This window comes from Lontra canadensis, unplaced genomic scaffold, assembly GCF_010015895.1.
Source record: "Lontra canadensis isolate GAN:19392208 unplaced genomic scaffold, GSC_riverotter_1.0 scaffold45, whole genome shotgun sequence".
Taxonomy (NCBI): domain Eukaryota; kingdom Metazoa; phylum Chordata; class Mammalia; order Carnivora; family Mustelidae; genus Lontra; species Lontra canadensis.
The window spans coordinates 1,860,408-1,881,656 of record NW_022631039.1 but is presented as its reverse complement, the minus strand read 5'-3'; the positions used below and the strand labels follow the sequence as shown (position 1 = coordinate 1,881,656).

At 46.0% G+C, this 21,249-nt stretch overlaps 1 protein-coding gene across 1 annotated transcript in view; it reads left to right on the top strand.

Annotated features, from left to right (window-relative positions):
• GALNT17 (polypeptide N-acetylgalactosaminyltransferase 17) overlaps positions 1 to 21,249 on the top strand; it is a 429,917-nt gene that overhangs the window by 383,040 nt on the left and 25,628 nt on the right. Inside the window, exons 7-8 of the mRNA XM_032872378.1 lie at positions 7,613 to 7,798; positions 10,306 to 10,443. Of these exons, the coding sequence (XP_032728269.1) occupies positions 7,613 to 7,798; positions 10,306 to 10,443 (324 nt within the window). The remainder of the gene's footprint in view (positions 1 to 7,612; positions 7,799 to 10,305; positions 10,444 to 21,249) is intronic.

The window sequence follows — 21,249 nt, the reverse complement described above, 5'->3', positions numbered from 1 at the left end:
ATGCGCAGTTTTGACTGTGTGAGTCACACAGAAGACTCACTCACCCACACCTCCACGGGTCACCTTGGCCTGTATGTCCTCACAGGAGGAAAGACTAGGATGTCGAGGGCCCCACAGTGAGTGAGGAAGACCAGCAGCCGTCTTACTTTCTACTCACCTTAACATCTTAGGAAGGGATTCACTCATTTCATGGAGTGTGAAAGATGGTCTCCAAGAGAAACTCTACAACTGATAATAGAATAAAAGAAAGTGATGGCTGCTCACCAGAAATAAGTTTCGGACAAATTAAAAGGGTGGACACACTTGGCCATGGTTTAAGATCTGAGATCTGGAAGCGTCTCTTTAATACCCTATGCCAAGACAAGAAAATGCCATTCAAGAAATTTGCTCAGTAAGTGGCACAGGGGGTGTTGACTGGTTCATAGGGAGAAAATAGTTTCAGTGCATGCCTAGAGATGGCCTGTGATAGAAGGTGCACACGGGAATCCCAAGGGACCCTAGAGATTGGATTCAGAGATAATCCAGTGGTCTAGATAACATGCCTGAATTCATTAGTTGGGGGATTCCTGTGGTCTCAAGATTATTCCTCAAGAAAGTCAAGACTGGGATGGGCAGCCTAAGGAAGCTGGTGTCCTCCACTGGTGATGACCCTGGCCCTCCAGCCTGGGACTGTGGTCTATGGTGTAGGGAATCATAGATCCTGAACACCAGAGCTGAAAGGATCCAATGTGATAGCTTCCCCTTCATTTATAGATGACAAAACTGGGGTTGGGGGTATAAAATGAGTGTGCTCAGACTGTGGGAGAAATGGATCATGTGGCCTTTCCTTACTAGAGAATAGATGGGTTGATTCCTCCTCAGCATCTTTCAGCTTGTGCTAGAGGAGGGGTTTAGCTGGGCTGGTTTTGCAGTATGAGCCAGAGTGCCAGGGAGCCATTGTCCCAGAAACACAAGGGGTGGTTTTGGGTTTGTAGGCAGAGACGTTGGGGAGACTCAGAGCTTCCTGGTGTTGAGTCCTACAGTAAAGGCCCTTGTTCATTCTGACTTTCATTTCTGTGCCTGTCATGTTGTATGTCTAGACTGTTTCCATCTTTCTTCATTCCATTCCTCCCTCTGTGAGAGCAAGTGGGAGCCCATAAAGTGTTCAGGGGAATGATGTGATCCGATCACAGGACTCTGGCTGCCAAGTGGAGGCCAGCTGAATGGACTGGAGCCATCGGGAGGTGGGTGCTGTGGTCCAGGTGGTGGCAGCTTGGGGCGATGGTGGAGGAGGTGGTGGCCCGGTGGTCATGGCGGGCGTGAGTGGAAAGGACTGCAGCTGAGCCATAGTGCAGAGTCATTGTCTGCAGGACTTGGTGATGGACTGACCAGTGCCTGGGGAGCAGAGGTCGAGGATGGCACCTGGATTTCTTTCTGGATCCTGAAGCTTCCTGTTCCATCTGAATGACAGGGGTGTGGAGCAGAGGGAGGCACAGAAGGCTCTGGGCCCCCTTCTGTAACAGAATCTGAGGCTCTTTCCAGAGACAGTTTCCCCACCCACCCGATGGTATCTAGAGCATCTCGGGAAAAGTGGCTCTCATGTTCTCGTGGCACTCACAGTTCATACTCTAGTGACACCATTGAAAATTCTCACCAGATTACTTTGGTGACAAACCTATTCATTCCTGAGCCGTACTTTCTGCTGCTTTCGAGCAACAGCTGGCTTCTAAAAATGGCGGAAGAAGACTAGACCTTGAGCATTTGAATTCTTGTAGTGGTTTCCAAAGCCAGACACACCAGGTGGGATATGGGGGCCCGAGAGGAATATATTAGCACTTCCATTTCTGTGCGATTTCAAACGTCTCTCTCTACACTCATCATTGGTAAAATCTAGTAGTGTGATAGCCCATGCATTTAATTTAAAATGGATGAATTCAGTGTGATGGAGGGTGGACTTCAACTGTTTTTTTTTTTTTCCTCCAGATGAAAATATCTATCAAAAATGTTCAGAGGCCACTGCCTACAATAGGTCATATAAATGGACCAGCCACGCTGCCTTCGGCTCCTGGCCTCCTCCCCAGCTCCTTCACTCCCCCCGCCTTACTGACCAGGCTCCTTGGTGATAGAGGCACTGGGGAGAGCATGCCCCAGGCAGTGCCTGGAACATTCGATCCTGCATCTCTTCCCAACATCCCCAGAACCACTGCCCGGTGGTCTGAGCTTTCGTCAGCCACATCCTAACTTCTCTTGGCCTCAGTCATGAAACCATAGACTCGGAATAGATATTAAATGGCTTTATGCCTGTGGTTCCCAAACCTGGCTACATGGAAAGGACGTTTTTAAAGATCCAGTGGTACCTCAGCTTCTCCCTGGAGAATGTGACTCGTAGGTCTGGGGAGGGATCCAGGCATTGGTAAATTTAAAGCACCCCTTGGTGATTTGGAGGCACAGCCTGGTTTGGGAACCAGTGATGTGGGCCAGCTTCTCATCCCGCCCTTGAAGGGAGGACTTGAGACACTGGAAAGTACAGAGGACATTCAGGGAGACCCCAGACAGGCTGAGATCCAGGCATAGTTCTGGAAATACCAGCTTGCCCCATCCGATGACATACTCTCCATCGTCTTTAAGATTCTAATGAGCTATTGAAATATTTGAAACACATGAGTTGAATGAATGAAATGCATCAAAAGATGCAATTAAGCCAGCATGCCCTTGAAGAGGCTCTCTCTGGAGCAATGCTGGAGAAATCAGAAATCATTCGCACTCATTGACATCCTTCTCCCAGCGTCCCCTTCTCCCAGGGCATCACTGGGATGTGTGTCTTGTGATGTGATGTGTCTTGTAAGGATGTGTCTTGTGATGTGGATGTGTCTTGTGATGCTCTTTTGCATGTTTTGGATGTGTCTTGTGATGCTCTTTTGCATCTGGGCAGGCTTGCTGGCCCAGAGCATGATGCTGCCACAGCTACGTCCCACTGCCCAAGCAGAAAACTAGGAGTCCTTCTTCATCTCTGCCACATCCAACCCATTGGCCAAGATTTTGCCATTAAAAAGTTCAAATCTGTCAACCTCTGCTTCTATTCCACTGCCCTAGCCGAAGCTACCAGAATTTCTCCCCAGCATGGCACTAAGACCCTCCTGCCACCTCCGTCTCCCCTCTCCTTGCCACTAACCTTTTTTCCCACACTTCAGCTGGGGTGACTTTTTCAAATTCCTCTCTTTCGGTGGCTTCTCGTTTAAAACAAAGATCCGTTTCCTCCATGTGGTCTACAGACCCGGCTGCTGGGAGCCCTGCCTGCCCACCCAGCTTCCTTTCAGGCTCTTTTCCCGTCTACCGCTCTGCTCTGAGGTACAGCCCCTTGGCTGTTCTTTTAGTTTCTTGCATATTCAACTCATGCCAGTTGTTTACGTACACTCACATCCAGTGGCTTAAAAGAACAGTCAATTCGCTCCCCATTCCGGAGTCTGGCAGTTTGGGCGGGGGTCAGCTAGGAGATTCCTCTGCTCTTTGCAGCATTGGTGGGCTCATTCACATGTCAGTGGCCAGTCAGTGGCTTGGCTGGAGGTGTCTGGTCCAGCCGAGGCCCAAGGCACGTGAGAGAGGCCAGGCCGGACCCCCTTCTCCCCATGGTCTTTCGTCCACAGCTTCTTCAAAGCATGGTGGACTCGGGATCCCAAGACGGAGAAAACGAAAATTCTAAACCCTCCTAAGGCCTGGCCTTTTAAAGTGCGAAACATCACTTCTAGTACGTTCTACAGCTCAGGGCAAGTCTTAAGGCTAGCCCAGATCCAAGAGGATAAAGAGTAGATCCAACCCTTTAATGGAACGGAGCATGGGAGGGATTGTTGCAGCCGTCTTGAACGCAGCCCACGTTCAAGGGGCGTAGGCTCCCCTACACAAGGCCACTGTGCCTGGACTGGCTGCCCCTATGCTTGGGCTCTTGTCCTCATTGCCAACTTCTTCAACCAAGTTAGCTCAGTCTGGGCCTTCTGATGACACCTTACCTGTCCTAGGTCGAGATACTTTCTCTGAGCCGATGGGCCATATCCCTTTCTTGGCGAATGCTGGCTTTTCCAGCAATGTGTTGCTTCCCTTCCTAGGAATTAACTTCCTGTTGGAGTGTGCACATCTGCCTGTGATGATTTAGTTCCTTTGTTTCCCTTCCAAGACCATCAACTTCACGAGCGCAAGGAGCAACTTCTGTGTTGGCCCTTCTTCCTCTGTCTTTCCCGCGCTGGAAAGTAGACTCTGAGTGGAATTTTCTGGTTGAAATTAGTTGGTACCTATTCCTGGAGGTACTACACCTCCAGACGGTCACCTCCCCACTTCTCAGGTAAAGAGGCACCAAGAGCCATGCTGTGACAGTGTTACAGGCATCCGGGCCAGTGCCCAACCCCAGTGATTCACTCTAGGTTTGCTGGGCCCAACAAAACATTGTACCATTGAGACACTAAATGGTCTGAGAGCTCCTTGCATCTCCCCAAATCATACAGGAAGAGCTAAGTGGCTCTGAGTTGGTGCCCACTGAGTGTGCCAGCTGGTATGCACATGGCAGAGCCCAGGACAGGTAGCCAGTGTTCCTGCCACCTGCCTCCCAGCCTGGCACGCCACCTCCCACTCTTGTTTAAGAGGCTGGGGGTGTGACCTGGTCCCTCTGTTCTCTCAGCCCACTCATAGCAAGGAGGGCCACCTGACAGCCCTTCCAAACCTAGTCACACCCCCAAGAACAATCTGGAATAATTTGGACGATCCCAACCTTGGTTTATCCTGACCTTGGGCTGGACTGCTTATGGAAGACTGGCACCAAGTCGGCCTGCCTGTGGGTTCTGTTCCCACCTGGCACCTCCGTGCTTATGCCTGGGTTTCTGGCTTTTGCCAAGGCCCTTCCTACACCTGCGCCTGTGATCCCTGCTTGGAAACTGGTCTTCACAGAACCCAGCCTTGGCCCACATCACTTCACCTTTCCTTAGCTCCCCAAACTGGAATCTGTCCCTTGAGTCTTCTTTTCCCCTTCTCTCTGTGGAATTATCTATCAATCTGCCTATGTATTTTTGTCATGGCTTTGTTGAGATAGTCACACACCATTACAATTCACCCATTTAAAGTATACAGCTCAGTGTTTTTTAGTACATTCAGAGTTCTTCAGTGATCACCTCAATCAATATCAGAACGTCTGTATCACCCTAAAAGGAAACCCCATACCCACTGGCAGCCACTCTACCTTCTCCCACCCCAGCCCTAGGCAACCACCGGTTTTCTTTCTGTCTCTATGGGTTTTCTTATATTGGAATTTCATATATATGGAATCATGTAGTATACTGTCCATTGTGACTGACCTCTTCCCCTGAGCATCCCATTTTCAAGCTTCACCCATACTGTAGCACGTGTCACTATCTTACTTATTTTACTGCTAAATAATATTCCACCATACGGAATATTTATTTATCCACTCATCTGTTGGTGAACATTTGCTTAACTGTAGGTCATGAAGATGTGCCCTTGTGTTTTCTTCTAAGACTTCTGCAGTTTTAGTTCTTCCATTCAGGTCTTTGGTGCACTTCAAGTTAATTTTTATATATGCAGTGAGGTGGTGGCAAAAATTCATTCCCTGGCGTGTTGTCTGGCACAAATTTGTTGAAAATAACTATTTTCCCCCTTTGAATTGTCTTGGCACCCTTGTTGAAAAGCAGTCAGTTATGGGGTGCCTGGGGGGCCCAGTCTGTTAAGCACCTGACTGTTGGCTTCAGCGCAGGAAATGATCTCGGAGTCATGGCATTGAGCCCTGTGATGGGCTCCCTGCTCAGTGCAGAGCCTGCTTCGGATTCTCTCTCTTCTTCTCCCTCTGCCCCTTGTGCTTCTGTTCTCTCTCTCTCTCTCTCTCTCTAAATAAATCTTTAAAAAAAGAGTCAGTCAATTATAAATGGAGGGCTTATTTCTAGACTCTCAGTTCTATCCTGTTGTCTGTCCTTACACCGGAACCACACTGTCTTGATTATAGGAGCTTCCTGGTACATTTTGAGATCTGAAGAGGAAGTCCTCCAGCTTTGTTCTTTTCAAGGTTTTTTGAGTCTCTTGTATTTCCACATAAATTTTTGGATCAGTTTGTTAATTTCTGCAAAGAAGACATCTGGGGTTTTGATGGGGATCGGGTTGAGTCTTCGAATCAATTTGGGAAGTACTGCCATCTTCACAATATTAGGTCTTCCAATCCATGAACATGGGATGTCTTGCCATTCATTCCCTGAATCCCAAAACTGCCCAACACTGCATACCTGTGCAACTCTGGGCAAATCTTTGCATATCGGCCACCCTGGGAAGTTCAGCCACTGTGTTTTACCCCTATTCCCCATAAGCCTTTAGCCATATTTGCACCCCCTGACTTGGCTTCCTTCCACTATCAGCAGCTGCCACGCCATCCCATGGGAGGAAACTAATTGTCAGGTCCCAAATGAAACTACCCTGGACCGCCCACTGTCTACCAATCTCTTAGCTCACAGTCCACTCCTTGAAGGTGAGGGTTCATGGTTACAGGGAGAATTTCCCATCTGTATCATTTCCCTGTGGTGCAGCCAGAGTTGGGAAATAGAAGATCACACACATGTGGATTTTGCCACCAAATTCGATCAATATAGACCAGGGGTGGTGCGCAACTTGCAGGAGTGTCCCGGAATCCTGCAAAGGGGATCTGGGACACTAAAGGGTGGAGTGACTTGAAGTATCCCAGCTTGAGACCAGCAGTGCTGTCTGTGCTTACTGGCTCAGCTTATCAGCCGTCTTCTGTTTACGGAGAGTATACACGATCCACATGTCAGGACAGCAGCCTGGGTCCCTGAAACCTCTCTGTGTCCGTTCTCACCACCAGGATCAGGAGGCTTATTTCCACAAAGCAGTCCTTCTTAACAATCAGAAATGCTTTCTTTTTCCTGCCTGGGGCTGAGAAAGGTTGGATAGTCCAGCTTTCCCCCTTAAGCAGGGCCTTCTGAGCCCGGGTGCCTGCCATGCCCACACAGAGAACGGCAAGGATCACTTCCTTGGGCTTTTGCATGCCTCAAAGGCAACCGCCATGTCAGCCTTCCACCTCGGTGTTCCAGCAGTGACAAGTGGTGCTGGCGCGTGATAACACTGGGGCACATGGTTCCAGAAGGCTGGGCATCTGTGCTCTTGGGACTCCAAAATAGAGCATATTAACAATGCATAAGTAGACTGTTGCACACTTTGTGTCTATGTGAATAAAGATGGTTTGGTTTTCAGTTTGAATTTTCCGTTCTAGGTCTGCAAGGCATGGCTTCTGCCAGGTGGGAGAAAACGCTCTACAGGTGCCACTTGCTCACAACTGAGAACTTAAAAATACCCATGCGTCACCAAGGGCACCTTAGGTCAATGGGTGCCTGTTACCCAGAGCTCTGTTTTCACATCCTAAACTATTGTACCTATAAAAGTCCCCCCAAGCCCTCTTTGACACATGTTAGCTAGGTCAGGTTCATCTATACTACAGTAACACACCAACCCTGAAATATATGAGAATGCATTTCTCACTCGTGCTGTCTCCTGACCATGGCCCTGAGGCCTTGGGGAGGGGCCGTGGCCTCTAGGAATTTCTCTGTCCGGCTGATAAAATCCTTTATGCCTCCAGGTGTGGCTCTGCGGGGGCAGCATGGAGGTCCTGCCTTGCTCACGAGTGGCCCACATCGAGCGGAAGAAGAAACCTTACAACAGCAACATTGGTTTCTACACCAAGAGGAACGCCCTCCGGGTTGCTGAGGTCTGGATGGACGACTACAAGTCTCATGTGTACATAGCGTGGAACCTGCCACTGGAGGTAGGCACACAGCAGCCCTTCCCCATCACCCTGGACCAGTGGTCCTGTGTTTGATGGGTCACTGATCCCTTCAGTCAGTTGGTGGTTCCTCCCTAGAGAAGTGCTTTTACTTGCAAAATTATAAGAGCATCTCGAGGGGGTTCACAGACCTCCAGGTGGTAGAACCCCTGCTTTACGTGGGGACTGGTGTAGTGGAGTCCTCAAATCCACTTATAAAGAGTCAAAGGATCTTGTGGGTTAATCCCAGTCATGGTAGAGTAATCCGGATGCCCTGCTCTTGAATGAGCTCTGCATCCGGGAGATCCTGTACCAACGGTTTGGTACAGGCCCCATCATTTGCTCTGACTCTGTGCCCTCTCCTGGAGCTCCAGCTGCCCCCACGACATAGGCGCCCACTGTTTACATGACTCCTCAAGTCTCCTCCATCTTCTGCCTGGAACACTGAACCCCACAGGAGTATTGCTTAGTGGCTGTATCCCAGCTTGGTTGGAGTCCGTGCTCTGCCAACCAGTGGTTATGCAATCTCAAACAAATCCGTTTCTTGCCTCTGTCTCTTAGGTTCCTCGCCTAAAAATAGCAATCGCAGCAAGTCCTCCTTCCGAGGGTGTTTGGGAGAACTAAATCTAAAGTACCTGCTTAAGTAGCAAGTACTACGGTAGCCAATCTAAGTACCAGAGCACTCAGTACCCGATCTAAGTACCAGAGCACTCAGTACCCGATCTAAGTACCAGAGCACTCAGTACCCGATCTAAGTACCAGAGCACTCAGTTTGAGTACTGAGTACTAAAATGCTCATGATATGTACTTAGGTCCGTAGCACAGTGGGGTGACCAGCACCTTCAACCAGGGCTGGGTTTATCTCTTCGGTCATACCTTAGATGTCTCAGCCATGCCCCGAGAGAGTGGCCCGGAATTGTTCCCACTGAGATCTGGCAGCCTCCGCGTTTCAGGAGGCTGGAGCCCAGAGCCGCAGAGAGGCAGCTGACTATGTGTAAGAATTACAGATGAAGAGGACAAAAGAGAAGAATGTTTATCATATTGTTACAGTTCCTAAAATAATGTTCTGAGGCATGGACACTCCCCTCATGGCCATACAGCACTTCCTAGGTGTCAGGAGGCCAGAAGTGATTTTACGTGTGATCGTTTATATAAACACAGACAACACTCGCTGAGCCCTTGCTATGTCCCTGGTGCTTGGTCAGTTCCTTACTCACATTATCTTGTGTAGCCCCGTAACAACCTGCTGACATAGTCTTCCATGCCTCAGTTTCCTCGTCTGCAAGGGGTTGTGAACTTTGACCTCACCGCACTCTCGTGAAACAGATATGAGGCTTAGAACAGAGCAGAGCAAACATTAAGGGATCAGTAAATGCTGGCTTGACAGGGACCTCTCTGCTGTCCATTTTACAGATGGGCAAACTGAAGCTCTGGGAGGCTAATGTGACTTGCTTAACGCCCTACCCATAGCATATGCCAGGCCAGGGATGCGAACTCGCATCTTTATCCCACTCTCCCCGCAGCACAATCACTGTTGTTATTCCTGCTCGTGGGTGGGAAGCTGCCACCCACAAAGGCCTTGTTCTCAGTCCTGAGTTCAAGGCTGCCGACTGGCTCCCAGCGCTTTCCTTGGGCAACCTCATGCCAGCAGCACCCTCCCACGCTTCTCGAAAACGGCCATTCTCTTCCATTATGCTCAACACGTTAAAACCAAGAGTTAAAACACCACGGGCCAGGTGTGCCTTTGGATTCTGAAAGTTTTACGTTGCAGGGGATTTTTCCTTTAAAGTCACCGTTTGGCTGATGAAAGAAAGGAGGTTAATGAACTAACGTGAACTCTCCCTGGCCCCGCGCGGCGGCCCGGCTGCCCGCCATTGCAGAGCCGGCCCCCGGCCTCCTGGTCCGCGGCCATCTTGGGGCAGAGCCTGTGGAGCCGTATCTCAGCGGCGCTGTTCTCCCCGGTCAGCACACGGCAGCCCATTACAGGTTCATTTCTGTAAAAGCAGAGTGAGTTATTCATTAGAACATCATTACAAGCTTTGCAATGGGAAATTATTTTCACTTCTGTGTATAGTGAACTTCACAAAGAGCCAGCAAAGGGGCAGAGTCACCTGGGTAGGGAGAAGAAAGACAGGAGGTGGTTCCAGGCGTTTATTTCCTTGTCTTAAGCAAATAAGTCCTCCAGTAATTGGCTCTGGGGGTCGCTGAGGATATGTGGGAGAGACGGAGCTGGGAACGTAGGTTGTCAACATCGCTGTGTCCCTGGGTCCCCTCGTGTGGTGATAAGGATGATTGACTTTGGGGGCTGCAAGCTGCGCCAGGGGACAGCGGTCTAGCTTGTGGGGGGAGGCTCTGGGATCCAGTGAGTTCTCTTGAGCCTATGTACCAAGCAAGCAGGCAGGAACTGAGGTTTCTCCTGGATGGTGTCTGTGAAGGCCACCTGTCCTTTCCTCTGGCCAGAAGCCCCCGCCCTGACCCCGGTCACTAAAGCCCTTTGCTTCTGCTTTCAGAACGCGGGAATTGACATAGGCGATGTGTCCGAGAGAAGAGCCTTGAGGAAGAGTTTAAAGTGCAAGAATTTCCAGTGGTACCTGGACCACGTGTACCCAGAAATGAGAAGATACAATAACACCGTCGCATACGGGGAGGTAATTAAGACCGCGCTTGCTCTCCGCTTAGGTAGCTGTGAATTAGGCTGGGGACTGCTTTGATGGGAGGAATAGAGAATAGAGTCTTCACTCCTTCAAGAGTGGGTTTGGAGCTGCAGGACCTGGAAGCAGGGCTCTCACCTGCGGGCCAGGGGACAGGGTGATGCATGTCACAGTGAGGGCATGGGCCAAGGGCTCTTGTGGCTGGTTCTGCCTACGGGTGTGGAGTGCGTGACCAGTTCTGTTTGGACATTCATGAGGTTCCCCAGGACCTATAAGTGAGACATTGAGCAGGAAGTTGTGTATAAAGACGGGCAGTGCCTGGAGCTGTCCATTGCTCAGGGCCAGGGGTCGAGCCCCTTGTCACCAACAGAAGGGTTGCTGTTCTTGGATTTTCTGGGAGGAGATGACATCACCTCTCTAAACATTAAAGCAGATAGACTTTTCTCTTATTACCAATGCCATAAATATGCATTGTAGAAAATTTTGAAAATAATAACAGCGGTCAACCCTTACAGAGTGCTTTTGATGTGCTTTTCACATACGAACTCACTTTTTACCCTCTTTATGACGTAGGAGTATTATTTCCATTTTGTTGATCAGGAAGCTGAACTTAAATGAATTAAATAAATTACCCGCGGTCTCAGTGTGTAAGTCATGAAGCCAGCCTTGGACAAAGGCACTCTGATTTTGTAGGTAATATGTGCAGTTTGACGCATGGTCTTCACTCTGTGCGTGTATGTGTGCATGTGCATTTTTTTAATTCACACACGTACATGTTTTTTATAAGCACATCTCTGTCTATGTATTCCTAGAGCTGTGGTATCCACCTGTGGAATAATTTGAATTATTAATGCCATACGAAGGATATTTTCCTGTGTCATTTCTCCCTCACTAATAACAATTGTATATGATGCTACCTTTGGGTGGCCTGTGTTTTGTTGAAAATATAGACATCTGGGTGGTTTCCATTTTTAAAGTATCATCAGCAGCCCTGCTGAGAACACGCTTAAATGTAAGCCTGGTCGCTTCCTTGCGTTGTGTGTCTGCACAAGGAATCAGTGCAGAGTCGGGTCAGGGCGCGGGCAGCCGGACGCGCTGGATCCAGTGGGGACGCCCCACGAGCCCCAGCATTCGGGTTCCTTCCCAGGGCTCCCTGCGGCTGCCCTGTGACAACCAGGCTGACACTCAGAAGGCTCTCTTTGCCAGAGTGTTTCCTTTTTCTCTGTGTATTTTCCTACTTTGTGCCCGATGCCTTTTACAAGAGGGAAATCAGCTGCAGGTTAAACCATCCGGGTGCGAGGGAGGTGTCGCCCCGAGCTGGAATCTGGATTCGGGGCCGGGGAAGGCGGACGCCAGTGCACCGGGTACAGGGAGGGTTGAGGACGGTAGCTGGCACCCAGCAGTGACTACTAACAGGTCCAAAGTGCCTTGTCTTTTCTTCTTCCAAACAAAAGCATGATTTGGGGGTTTGGGGTTATCGAAGTGAGATCCCACAGAAGGAGTCACAGAGGAACAGCAGACCGTGAGTGGCTTACTCGTAGGACAATCGGGTGAATTGCCGAGCTCTTTGGAGAAGAAGACAATTTAAGTTCTTACAGCTCGCCAAATCCTGAAGTGTATTTCAGATGATCTTTAGCGTTAAATGAAAGAAAAGAAACTGATAGAACCATGCGGAAATGCATGTGCCTCTGATCTGTGAAAGGGCCAGAGCCTTCTAAGAAAGCAAGCCCTGGAAGAAAATGTTAGGAAACGGATAATGGATCTGAGCTTATAAATATTAAAATAATCCGTACATCATCCGAATGGAGAAGGCCTGGCAAACTAGAAGTGTGTGTGCCACAAATAGTGTAAGTGAGTGGATAACACAATTAGTACATCGTGAGCTCTGGGAGTTGATTTAAATCTTAATAATTAATTTAAATAAGAAAATAAAACATCCCCCGAAGAAAAATAAAGTAGACAAGGAAACACAGATCGTTGGAAAACACGTGAAAACTTTTCATGGAATTCCTCATCAAAGAAATTAAAATATGTCTTAAAAATACGTTGAAGTAGGTTTTTCTCTTCTACCAAATAAACAAAGATTCATTTTTGGAATACAGGTTGGCACTCCGCCAGCTAGATCTTGGTTATATGAAAAACCACAAATCCTCTGGTGAGAGTGTAAATTGAAACAAGCTTTTTAAAAAGCAATTTGAACCACATGTATTAAAAGGCTTAACGATAGTCACACTTTCATCTCCACTCTTATCCCAAGCAAATAATTTGAAATGAGGACAAAGATTTGAGAGTAATTGTTCATCTCAGTGACTGTTTTTTTTTTTTTATTTTGGACCAAAATTTCTGAATCTAACTTAAAGGTTAGTTAAATATACCATATTAATAGTTTGAAGTGTTTTGCAGTCATTTCAAAAGGTGTGTACAAAACTTTAATGACATGAGAAAATGTTGATATAATTCTTTTTTTTTTAAGATTTTATTTATTTATTTATTTATTTATTTATCTGGCAGAGAGAAAAAGAGAGAGAGAGAACACAATCAGGGGAAGCAGCAGGCAGAGGCAGAGGGAGAAGCAGGCTCCCCATGGATCAGGAAACCCGATGCAGGGCTCCATCCCAGAACCCTGAGATCATGACCTTAGCCAAAAGCAGATTCTTAACTGACTGAGCTACCCAACTGCCCCTGATATAATTCTTAAGAAGAAGAAGTCCAGGGTGCACCTGGGTGGTTTCGTCAGTTGAACATCAGTCTCTTGATATCTGTTCAGGTCATGATCTCAGGGTTGTGAGATCAAGCCCAGCTTCAGGCTCTGCACTAGGCTCAGAACTTGCTTAAGATTCTTACTTGCCCTCTCCCTCTGCCCCTCCCCCAGCCTGTATGAGCACATACATGAACACTCTCTATCTCTCTCAAAAAAAAAAAAAATCAGGATTATAGGAGTGGATTGGCTACTATTTTAGACTGGAAGCAAGTAGGAAAATAGCAATGGGGAAATGGAGATGATGGTTGTAGTTACCTCCAGGAGTGAGACAGGCAGTCTTTATGGGGGTACTTTGTAATGTTTCCCCAATTACTGCTAAGGTTCATATCCTAATATAATTAGGAGAAAAATAGTATTAAAAAACAAGGAATAAAAATGGAAAAATTCAAGAAGGTGACAAGGGCACAGTTCCACAAGTTGTGCACTGAACAGCTCCAAGGCCTGCCATTCACAAGAAGCATAGTATAAATGATGTAAATGATGTCTCTGTTGCTGAACAAAGGGGTGGCCATGGAGTCAACATAGAGATCACAGTCTGATTTGGGGAGGGGAAAAGACATTTGTTTTTGCAAATCTCTGTCTCTTTAAAGTAAGAAATTAAATGCATGCACTCTATAAAAAATATAAGATGAAACTAAACTTATTGCAAATCCCAATTCCCAGGCATGATCCATGTTAACATTTTAGGGCATTTGCTTCTATTACCCGTTCGCTGCTTGCTGAGCTCACCATGTGCTAAAATACATTTCATATGGACTATAACATTAAGTGCAAGGACTCAAACTAATCAAATTCAGTTTGGTAACAAAATTTGCCATTATTTAAACAACTCCATTTCTAATACTCACTCCTACTGGTTCTTTTCACCACACCAGGCCCATGAGCAACAGGAAAAAGAAAGAGGCATTGTGAATATCGTACTGTATTTGCAATTTATGTCCTCTGTTTCTCTTTTCTTTTTTTTTTAACTTTATTTCTTTTCAGTGTTCCAAGGCTCATTGTTTATGCACCACACCCAATGCTCCATGCAATACATGCCCTCCTTAATACCCACCACCAGGCTCACCCAAACCACCCCCTCCAAACCCTCAGTTTGTTTCTCAGAGTCCACAGTCTCTCATGATTTGTCTCCCCACTGATTTCCCCCAATTCACTTCTCTCCATCTCCCAATGTCCTCCGTGTTATTCCTTATGCTCCACAAGTAAGTGAAACCATATGGTAATTGACTCTCTCTGCTTGACTTATTTCACTCAGCATAATCTCCTCCAGTCCCGTCCATGTTGATACAAAAGTTGGGTGTTCATCCTTTCTGATGGAGGCATCATACTCCATAGTGTGTATGGACCACATCTTCCTTATCCATTCGTCCGTTGAAGGGCATCTTGGTTCTTTACACAGTTTGGCGACTGTGGCCATTGCTGCTTTGAATCTTGGGGTACAGTTGGCCCTTCTTTTCACTACATCTGTATCTTTGGGGTAAATACCCAGTTGTGCAATTGCAGGGTCATAGGGAATCTCTAGTTTTAATTTCTTGAGGAATTTCCACACTGTTCTCCAAAGTGGCTGCACCAACTTGCATTCCCACCAACAGTGTAAGAGGGTTCCCCTTTCTCCACATCCCCTCCAACACATGTTGTTTCCTGTCTTGCTAATTTTGGCCATTCTCACTGGTGTAAGGTGGTATCTCAGTGTGGTTTTGATTTGAATGTCCCTGATGGCTAATGATGATGAACATTTTTTCATGTGTCTGATAGCCATTTGTATGTCTTCTTTGGAGAACTGTCTGTTCATGTCTTCTCGCCATTTTTTGACATGATTATCTGTTTTGTGTGTGTTGAGTTTGAGGAGTTCTTTATAGATCCTGGATATCAACCTTTTGTCTGTACTGTCATTTGCAAATATCTTCTCCCATTCCGTGGGTTGCCTCTTTGTTTTGTTGACTGTTTCCTTTGCTGTGCAGAAGCTTTTGATCTTGATGAAGTCCCAAAAGTTCATTTTTGCTTTTGTTTCCTTTGCCTTTGGAGACATATCTTGAAAGAAGTTGCTGTGGCTGATGTCGAAGGGGTTTCTGCCTATGTTCTCCTCTAGGATTCTGATGGATTCCTGCCTCACGTTGAGGTCTTTTATCCATTTCGAGTTTATCTTTGTGTACGGTGTAAGAGAATGGTCAAGTTTCATTCTTCTATGCATAACTGTCCAATTTTCCCAGCACCATTTATTCAAGAGACTGTCTTTTTTCCACTGTATATTTTCTCCTGCTTTGTCAAAGATTATTTGACCATGGAGTTGTGGGTCCATATCTGGGCTCTCTACTCTGTTCTACTGGTCTATGTGTCTGTTTTTGTGCCAGTACCATGCTGTCTTGGTGATCACAGCTTTGCAGTAAAGCTTGAAATCAGGCATCGTTTTTCATGTACAATTCTGTTTGAGAGTCTTCCCCCCAGGCCAATGAATATTTCTGGATTTAACATTCCTTGCTCTTTCCCAAGTTTTTACCTAGCTTTTTTTTTAGCTTTAAAAAGCCATATTAATCATGTAAATTGTGTATGTCTTGTTCTTAACGGCATTATCGTAACCTCTAATGGTTTTTGTTGTTTTAAGTTTATTATTTAAATTGCACTTAGTTAGCACACAGTGTGATATGAGTTTCGGGTGCGCGATTTAGTGACTCGGCAGTTCTGTGCGTCCCCAGGTGTTCATCATGACAAATGTGCTCCTTAATCCCTGTCGCCTCTTTCACCCCTCCCCGCTTCCCGTAACCATCAGTTTGTTCTGCATAGTCTGGTTTTTGGTCTGCCTCTCTCCCTCTCTTTTTTCTCTATGCTCTTTTGTTTGGTTTCTTACATTCCACATATGAGGGAAATCATCTGGTGTTTGCCTTTCTCTGACTGACTTATTTCATTCAGCATTATACTCTCTAGCTCCGTCCACATCATTGCAAGTGGCAAGATTTCTTTTCTTTTTGTGGGTGAATAATATTCCATTGTATATGCCATATTTCTTGATCTACTCATCGGTCAGTGGACACTTGGGCTGTTTCCATAATTTGGCTATTGTAGATAATGCTGCTATAAACATCAGAGTGCATGTATCCCTTTGAGTTAGTATTTTTGTATTCTTTCAGTAAATACCTAGGAATGCAAAGATGCTCACCGTCAGGCATCACCAGGGACATACAGATAAAAACGATGATGAGATCCCACCGCACACCCATCAGGACAGCTAAAATCAACAACAGGTGTTAGCAAGGTTGAGGAGAAAGGAGAAGCCTCTTACCCTGTTGGTGGGCATGCAAGCGGGTGCATGCTGACAGACTATTTGGAGGGCCCCCAAACAGTAAAAAACAGAACTGCCCCACGATCCAGCACTTGCAGTACCTCTAATTTTTTTTTTTTTTTAATTCATCTGGGTCTCCAAAATGAAGGGCCAAGTAGCATATAATACGAGAACATTAACACACTTTCTCCTGACCGCCTCATCCACTTCTCAGTCTTTGTTAACATTAACTGGGATTTTAGATGCAAACATTATCTTACTTTATTTACGTTTCATACCTTTCAGAATAGCTTTTCGGTTAAGTTCGTTTCAGTGACAAAATCTGTGATTCTTCAGAGAGTTGCATTTTGATGCTTATAATGCTGCTGGCTTGTTCTTTTGGCCACACACAGACCCCGGGTCAGTGGCAAAGCTGGACAGACCCCTCAGAGCAGGTCTTGGCTTCAGTGTTCCTGCCTCATCCTACAACAGTGACCGTGCCTACACTCGCTTACATAAGAAGCCATTGTCCCTTGATTTTTTTTTTCCTTCCATTTTTTTATCTAAATTCAGTCAGTTAACAGACAGTGCAGTTTTGGCTTCAGGAGTGGAATTCGGTGATTCACGGCTTACGTACAACACCCAGTGCTCATCATGGCACGTGCCCTCCTTCATCCCCATCACCCACCTAGCCCTCCCCCCACCTCCCTCCAACAACCCTCTATTTGTTCTCTGTCACTAAGTCCCTTATGCTTTGTTTCCCCCCCTCTCTCTCTTCCGCCCACCCATGTTCATCTGTTTTGTTTCTTACATGCCACATATGAGTGAGATCATATGGTGTTCGTCTTTCTCGGACTGACTTATTTCACTCAGCACAATTCCCTCCAGCTCTGTCCCTGTCCCTGCAGATGGCAAGATTTCATTCTTCTTGATGGCTGGGTAAATACCGCTTCTTCTTCATCCATTCATCGGTCGGTGGACACTTGGACTGCTTCCACGGTGTGGCTGTTGTTGGTGATGTGGCTATGAGCATCGGGGTGCGTGTGCCCCTTCGAATCTGTATGTGTCTTGGGTGAATACCTAGTTGTGTGATTGCTGGGTGGTAGGGAAGCTCTGTTTTTAACATCTCGGGGAACCTCCACACTGTTCTCCAGAGTGGCTGCACCTGCTTGCATTCCCACCAGCAGTGCAGGAGGGCTCCCCTTTCTCGGCATCCTCGCCAACACCTGTCATGTGTTGTTAATTTTAGCCGTTTTGACTGGCGTGAGGTAGTGGCTCATCGTGGTTTTGATCTGTGTGTCCATGATGCTGAGTGATGCTGAGCGTCTTTCCGTGGGTCTGGCCATCCGGAGGGCTTCTTTAGAAAAATGCCAATTTGTGTCTTCTGCCCGTTTTTTAACTGGATCATTTGTGTTGTGTTTCCCTTGGTTTCTAAAAGCTCATTTACCTCTAGTAGCTGAACTGTCTTACAATAATATTTAAGGGAAGACATGTGGATACTTGATATCCTGACTCTCCCATGTATGACATAATGGCTTTTCCACATATAAAGCCAACTCGGGGTGCACACAGTTACCCCCAAGTCTTTCACTCACACTTCTATGGTTGGCTCATATCATCCTGAAGGTTGCTGGTTTGCTTTTACTCATCCTTTTTTTTTCTTCTACCATTATTTATATGAAAGACAATACACATATGATATGCATAAAGCATACATGTGTAGCATAATAATATAAAGCAGAAATCCCCATAGCTACTACCTGGGTAAAAACTAGAACATTTCCAGCAATATTTCCACTTACCCAGGGGTCACAAGTCCCTCTTCTTAGTGTCCAAACCCGCAGATGGGGTGAGGATGGTCTCCTTGTTGTCCTGGCAAACTCAGTGTTGTACTAGCTCTCCCTTTGTCTAACTCTCCAGACCATGGATTGTCTCAGGGCGAGGACAGTTTTGTTTATCTTTGCATTCGTTAAGCTTAGCAAGGTCCCAGGCACGTAGCTTATTAAGTTTCCAAATAATAGATTTCTTTGCATAAACATAAGAAACAAAATTTAAAAGCCTAGCATTCTGAAATCATTATATGGAACAAATATGCCATAAAAACAATATCCTTAATATATAAAGAGCTCTTATATATCTACAATAAAACCACTTGATATCCCAGTGGGGAAATAAGCAGATAATTCTCAGAAAGGGAAATAATTGCTAAACATGAAACATTCCGATTTACTGTTAATTGTAAATTTATAAAAGCAAGATGTCTTTCTTTACCTCTCAACACAATGTTTGTTATTACCCTAATTTTTATTTTATACTTACTTTAAAAGCTTAATTAGGCTTCATTAGGCACATTTTATCATGTTGCTTTTGTACAGGCATAAAAAGGAAATATAAGCAAAGTACATTGGTCGAGGTATTTCTGAGATTTCATTGCTTTCAACATCTTAACTCTTCTGAATTACTTTTTGACTCAGAAGATGTTTGGATTTTTCCGTGTAATGTATCCTTTGCATCGTTGAAAGCATCAACGATGAGCCATTTCCTCAGAGCATCTGAGAAAGGACTGGAATACCGTGTGGGGCTCGTAAGGTGGCTTTGTGCTTCCTTGAGGATCGCTCGCTTGGGACTCTTTGTGCGCCATGTCTGGTTCTTCACATTTCGCACAAATTTATAGAAACTTTGGTTGGAAACATACTCCACCATTTTCTTTAGAATTTTTCTTCCTAGCCACTTTCATTTTTCCCCTCTTCCAGGTTTACTGAGACATAATTGACGTGTAACATTGTATAAGCTTAAGGTGTCCAACATAATTTGATACAGTTGCTTATTACAAAGTGATTACTGCCGGAGAGTTCACTGACCCTCCACTACATCCCATACTTACCATCTCCTTTTTGCAGGAAGGACATTTAAGGTGGTCTGGCCACTTAGCCATTTTCGAGTATGTGATATTGGCTATAATCAACATGCTGTACCTCAGATTCCCCAGAATCTAGGTTTGGAAGTTTGTACACAATATTCTTAACTGGTGAAAGTCAGGACTAATAAGCATTTCTGTATCTTGTGGATGGGAATAGAAATTGGTTCAAAGTTTCCAGAAAGGAATTGGATAGCATATTTGAAGAACATTAAGGGACCCATACATTTTGCTACTGTATTCCGAGTTCTCAGGTTATTTTCTTTTTTTTTAAGATTTTTTAAAATTTTATTTTTTCAGTGTTCCAGAATTCATTGTTTATGTACCACACCCAGTGCACCATGCAATACGTGTCCTCCTTAATACCCGCCACCAGGCTCACCCCAACCCCCCCACCCCACCCCTCCAAAACCCTCAGTTTGTTTCTCAGAGTCCACAGTCTCTCATGGTTCATCTCCCCCTCCACTTTACCCAACTCCCTTCTCCTCTCCATCTCCCCATGTCCTACGTGTTATTCCTTATGCTCCACAAATAGGTGAAACCATATGATAATTGACTCTCTCTGCTTGACTTATTTACTCAGCATAATCTCCTCCAGTCCCGTCCATGTTGCTACAAAAGTTGGGTGTTCATCCTTTCTGATGGAGGCATCATACTCCATAGTGTGTATGGACCACATCTTCCTTATCCATTCGTCCGTTGAAGGGCATCTTGGTTCTTTCCACAGTTTGGCGACCGTGGCCATTGCTACTATAAACATTGGGGTACAGATGGCCCTTCTTTCACTACATCTGTATCTTTGGGGTAAATACCCAGTAGTGCAATTGCAGGGTCATAGGGAAGCTCTATTTTTAATTTCTTGAGGAATCTCCACAGTTTTCCAAAGTGGCTGCACCAGCTTGCATTCCCACCAATAGTGTAAGAGGGTTCCCCTTTCTCCACATCCCCTCCAATACACGTTGTTAACGTCTTATTGATTTTGGCCATTCTAACTGGTGGAAGGTGGTATCTCAATGTGGTTTTAATTTGAATCTCCCTGATGGCTAGTGATAATGAACATTTTTTCATGGGTCTGTTGGCCATTTGTGTCTGTTCATGTTAAAGATTTTTTAAAATTTATTCATTTGAAAGAGACAGAAAGAGTGAATGGGGGTGGGGGAGGGTTAGAGGGAGAAGGAGAAGCAGACTCCGTTCTGAGCAGGGAGCCCAAGGTGGGGCTTAAACCCTGGGATCATGACCTTAGCTGAAGGCAGATGCTTTACTGACTGAGCCACAGATTATTTTCTTGAGAAAACCTGAAATGGGAAAAAAGCTTTACATGCAAAGTTTCTCATTACCGTCAAAGCTGAACAAAACTAAATTGTATCAAAATTGGGAAAAATTAACTGATTGTGGGAAAGGATTGTAAACAATTGTTATTTTCTTCTACATTCTTCAAGAGATCTCAGTACGATGGTATCATTTTTGTAATCTTTCATGAAACAGGCATTAAAACTCCACTCGGGTGTCTGAACCCAGACAGTCTGGGCACACCGAAGTGAAGTGCCCCTTGCCTCTCTGCTCGCTTTATCACTGGCTGGTTTGGTTTCCGTGGTGAACAGAACCTGGAGAGGACTAAGAGTGTATGGAGAAGACCAGCACCATTACCATGTCCCGCTGGCTGAGGACGCAGCATGGTGGGAGGGACGGACACCGCAGCAGAAACACAGAGCCCCTGGATGGTCTGGCTAGACGAATTCTTGCCTGTTCCCTAAGAGATGCGCCTCACTGAGCTCGGGGTTTTGTCTGAGGGACTTCTGGCTGTCCCTCCATGGATGTTTTCCAAACACTCAGGATGGTGTCTGGCATGGTGTGGCGTTCAGTTAGTGT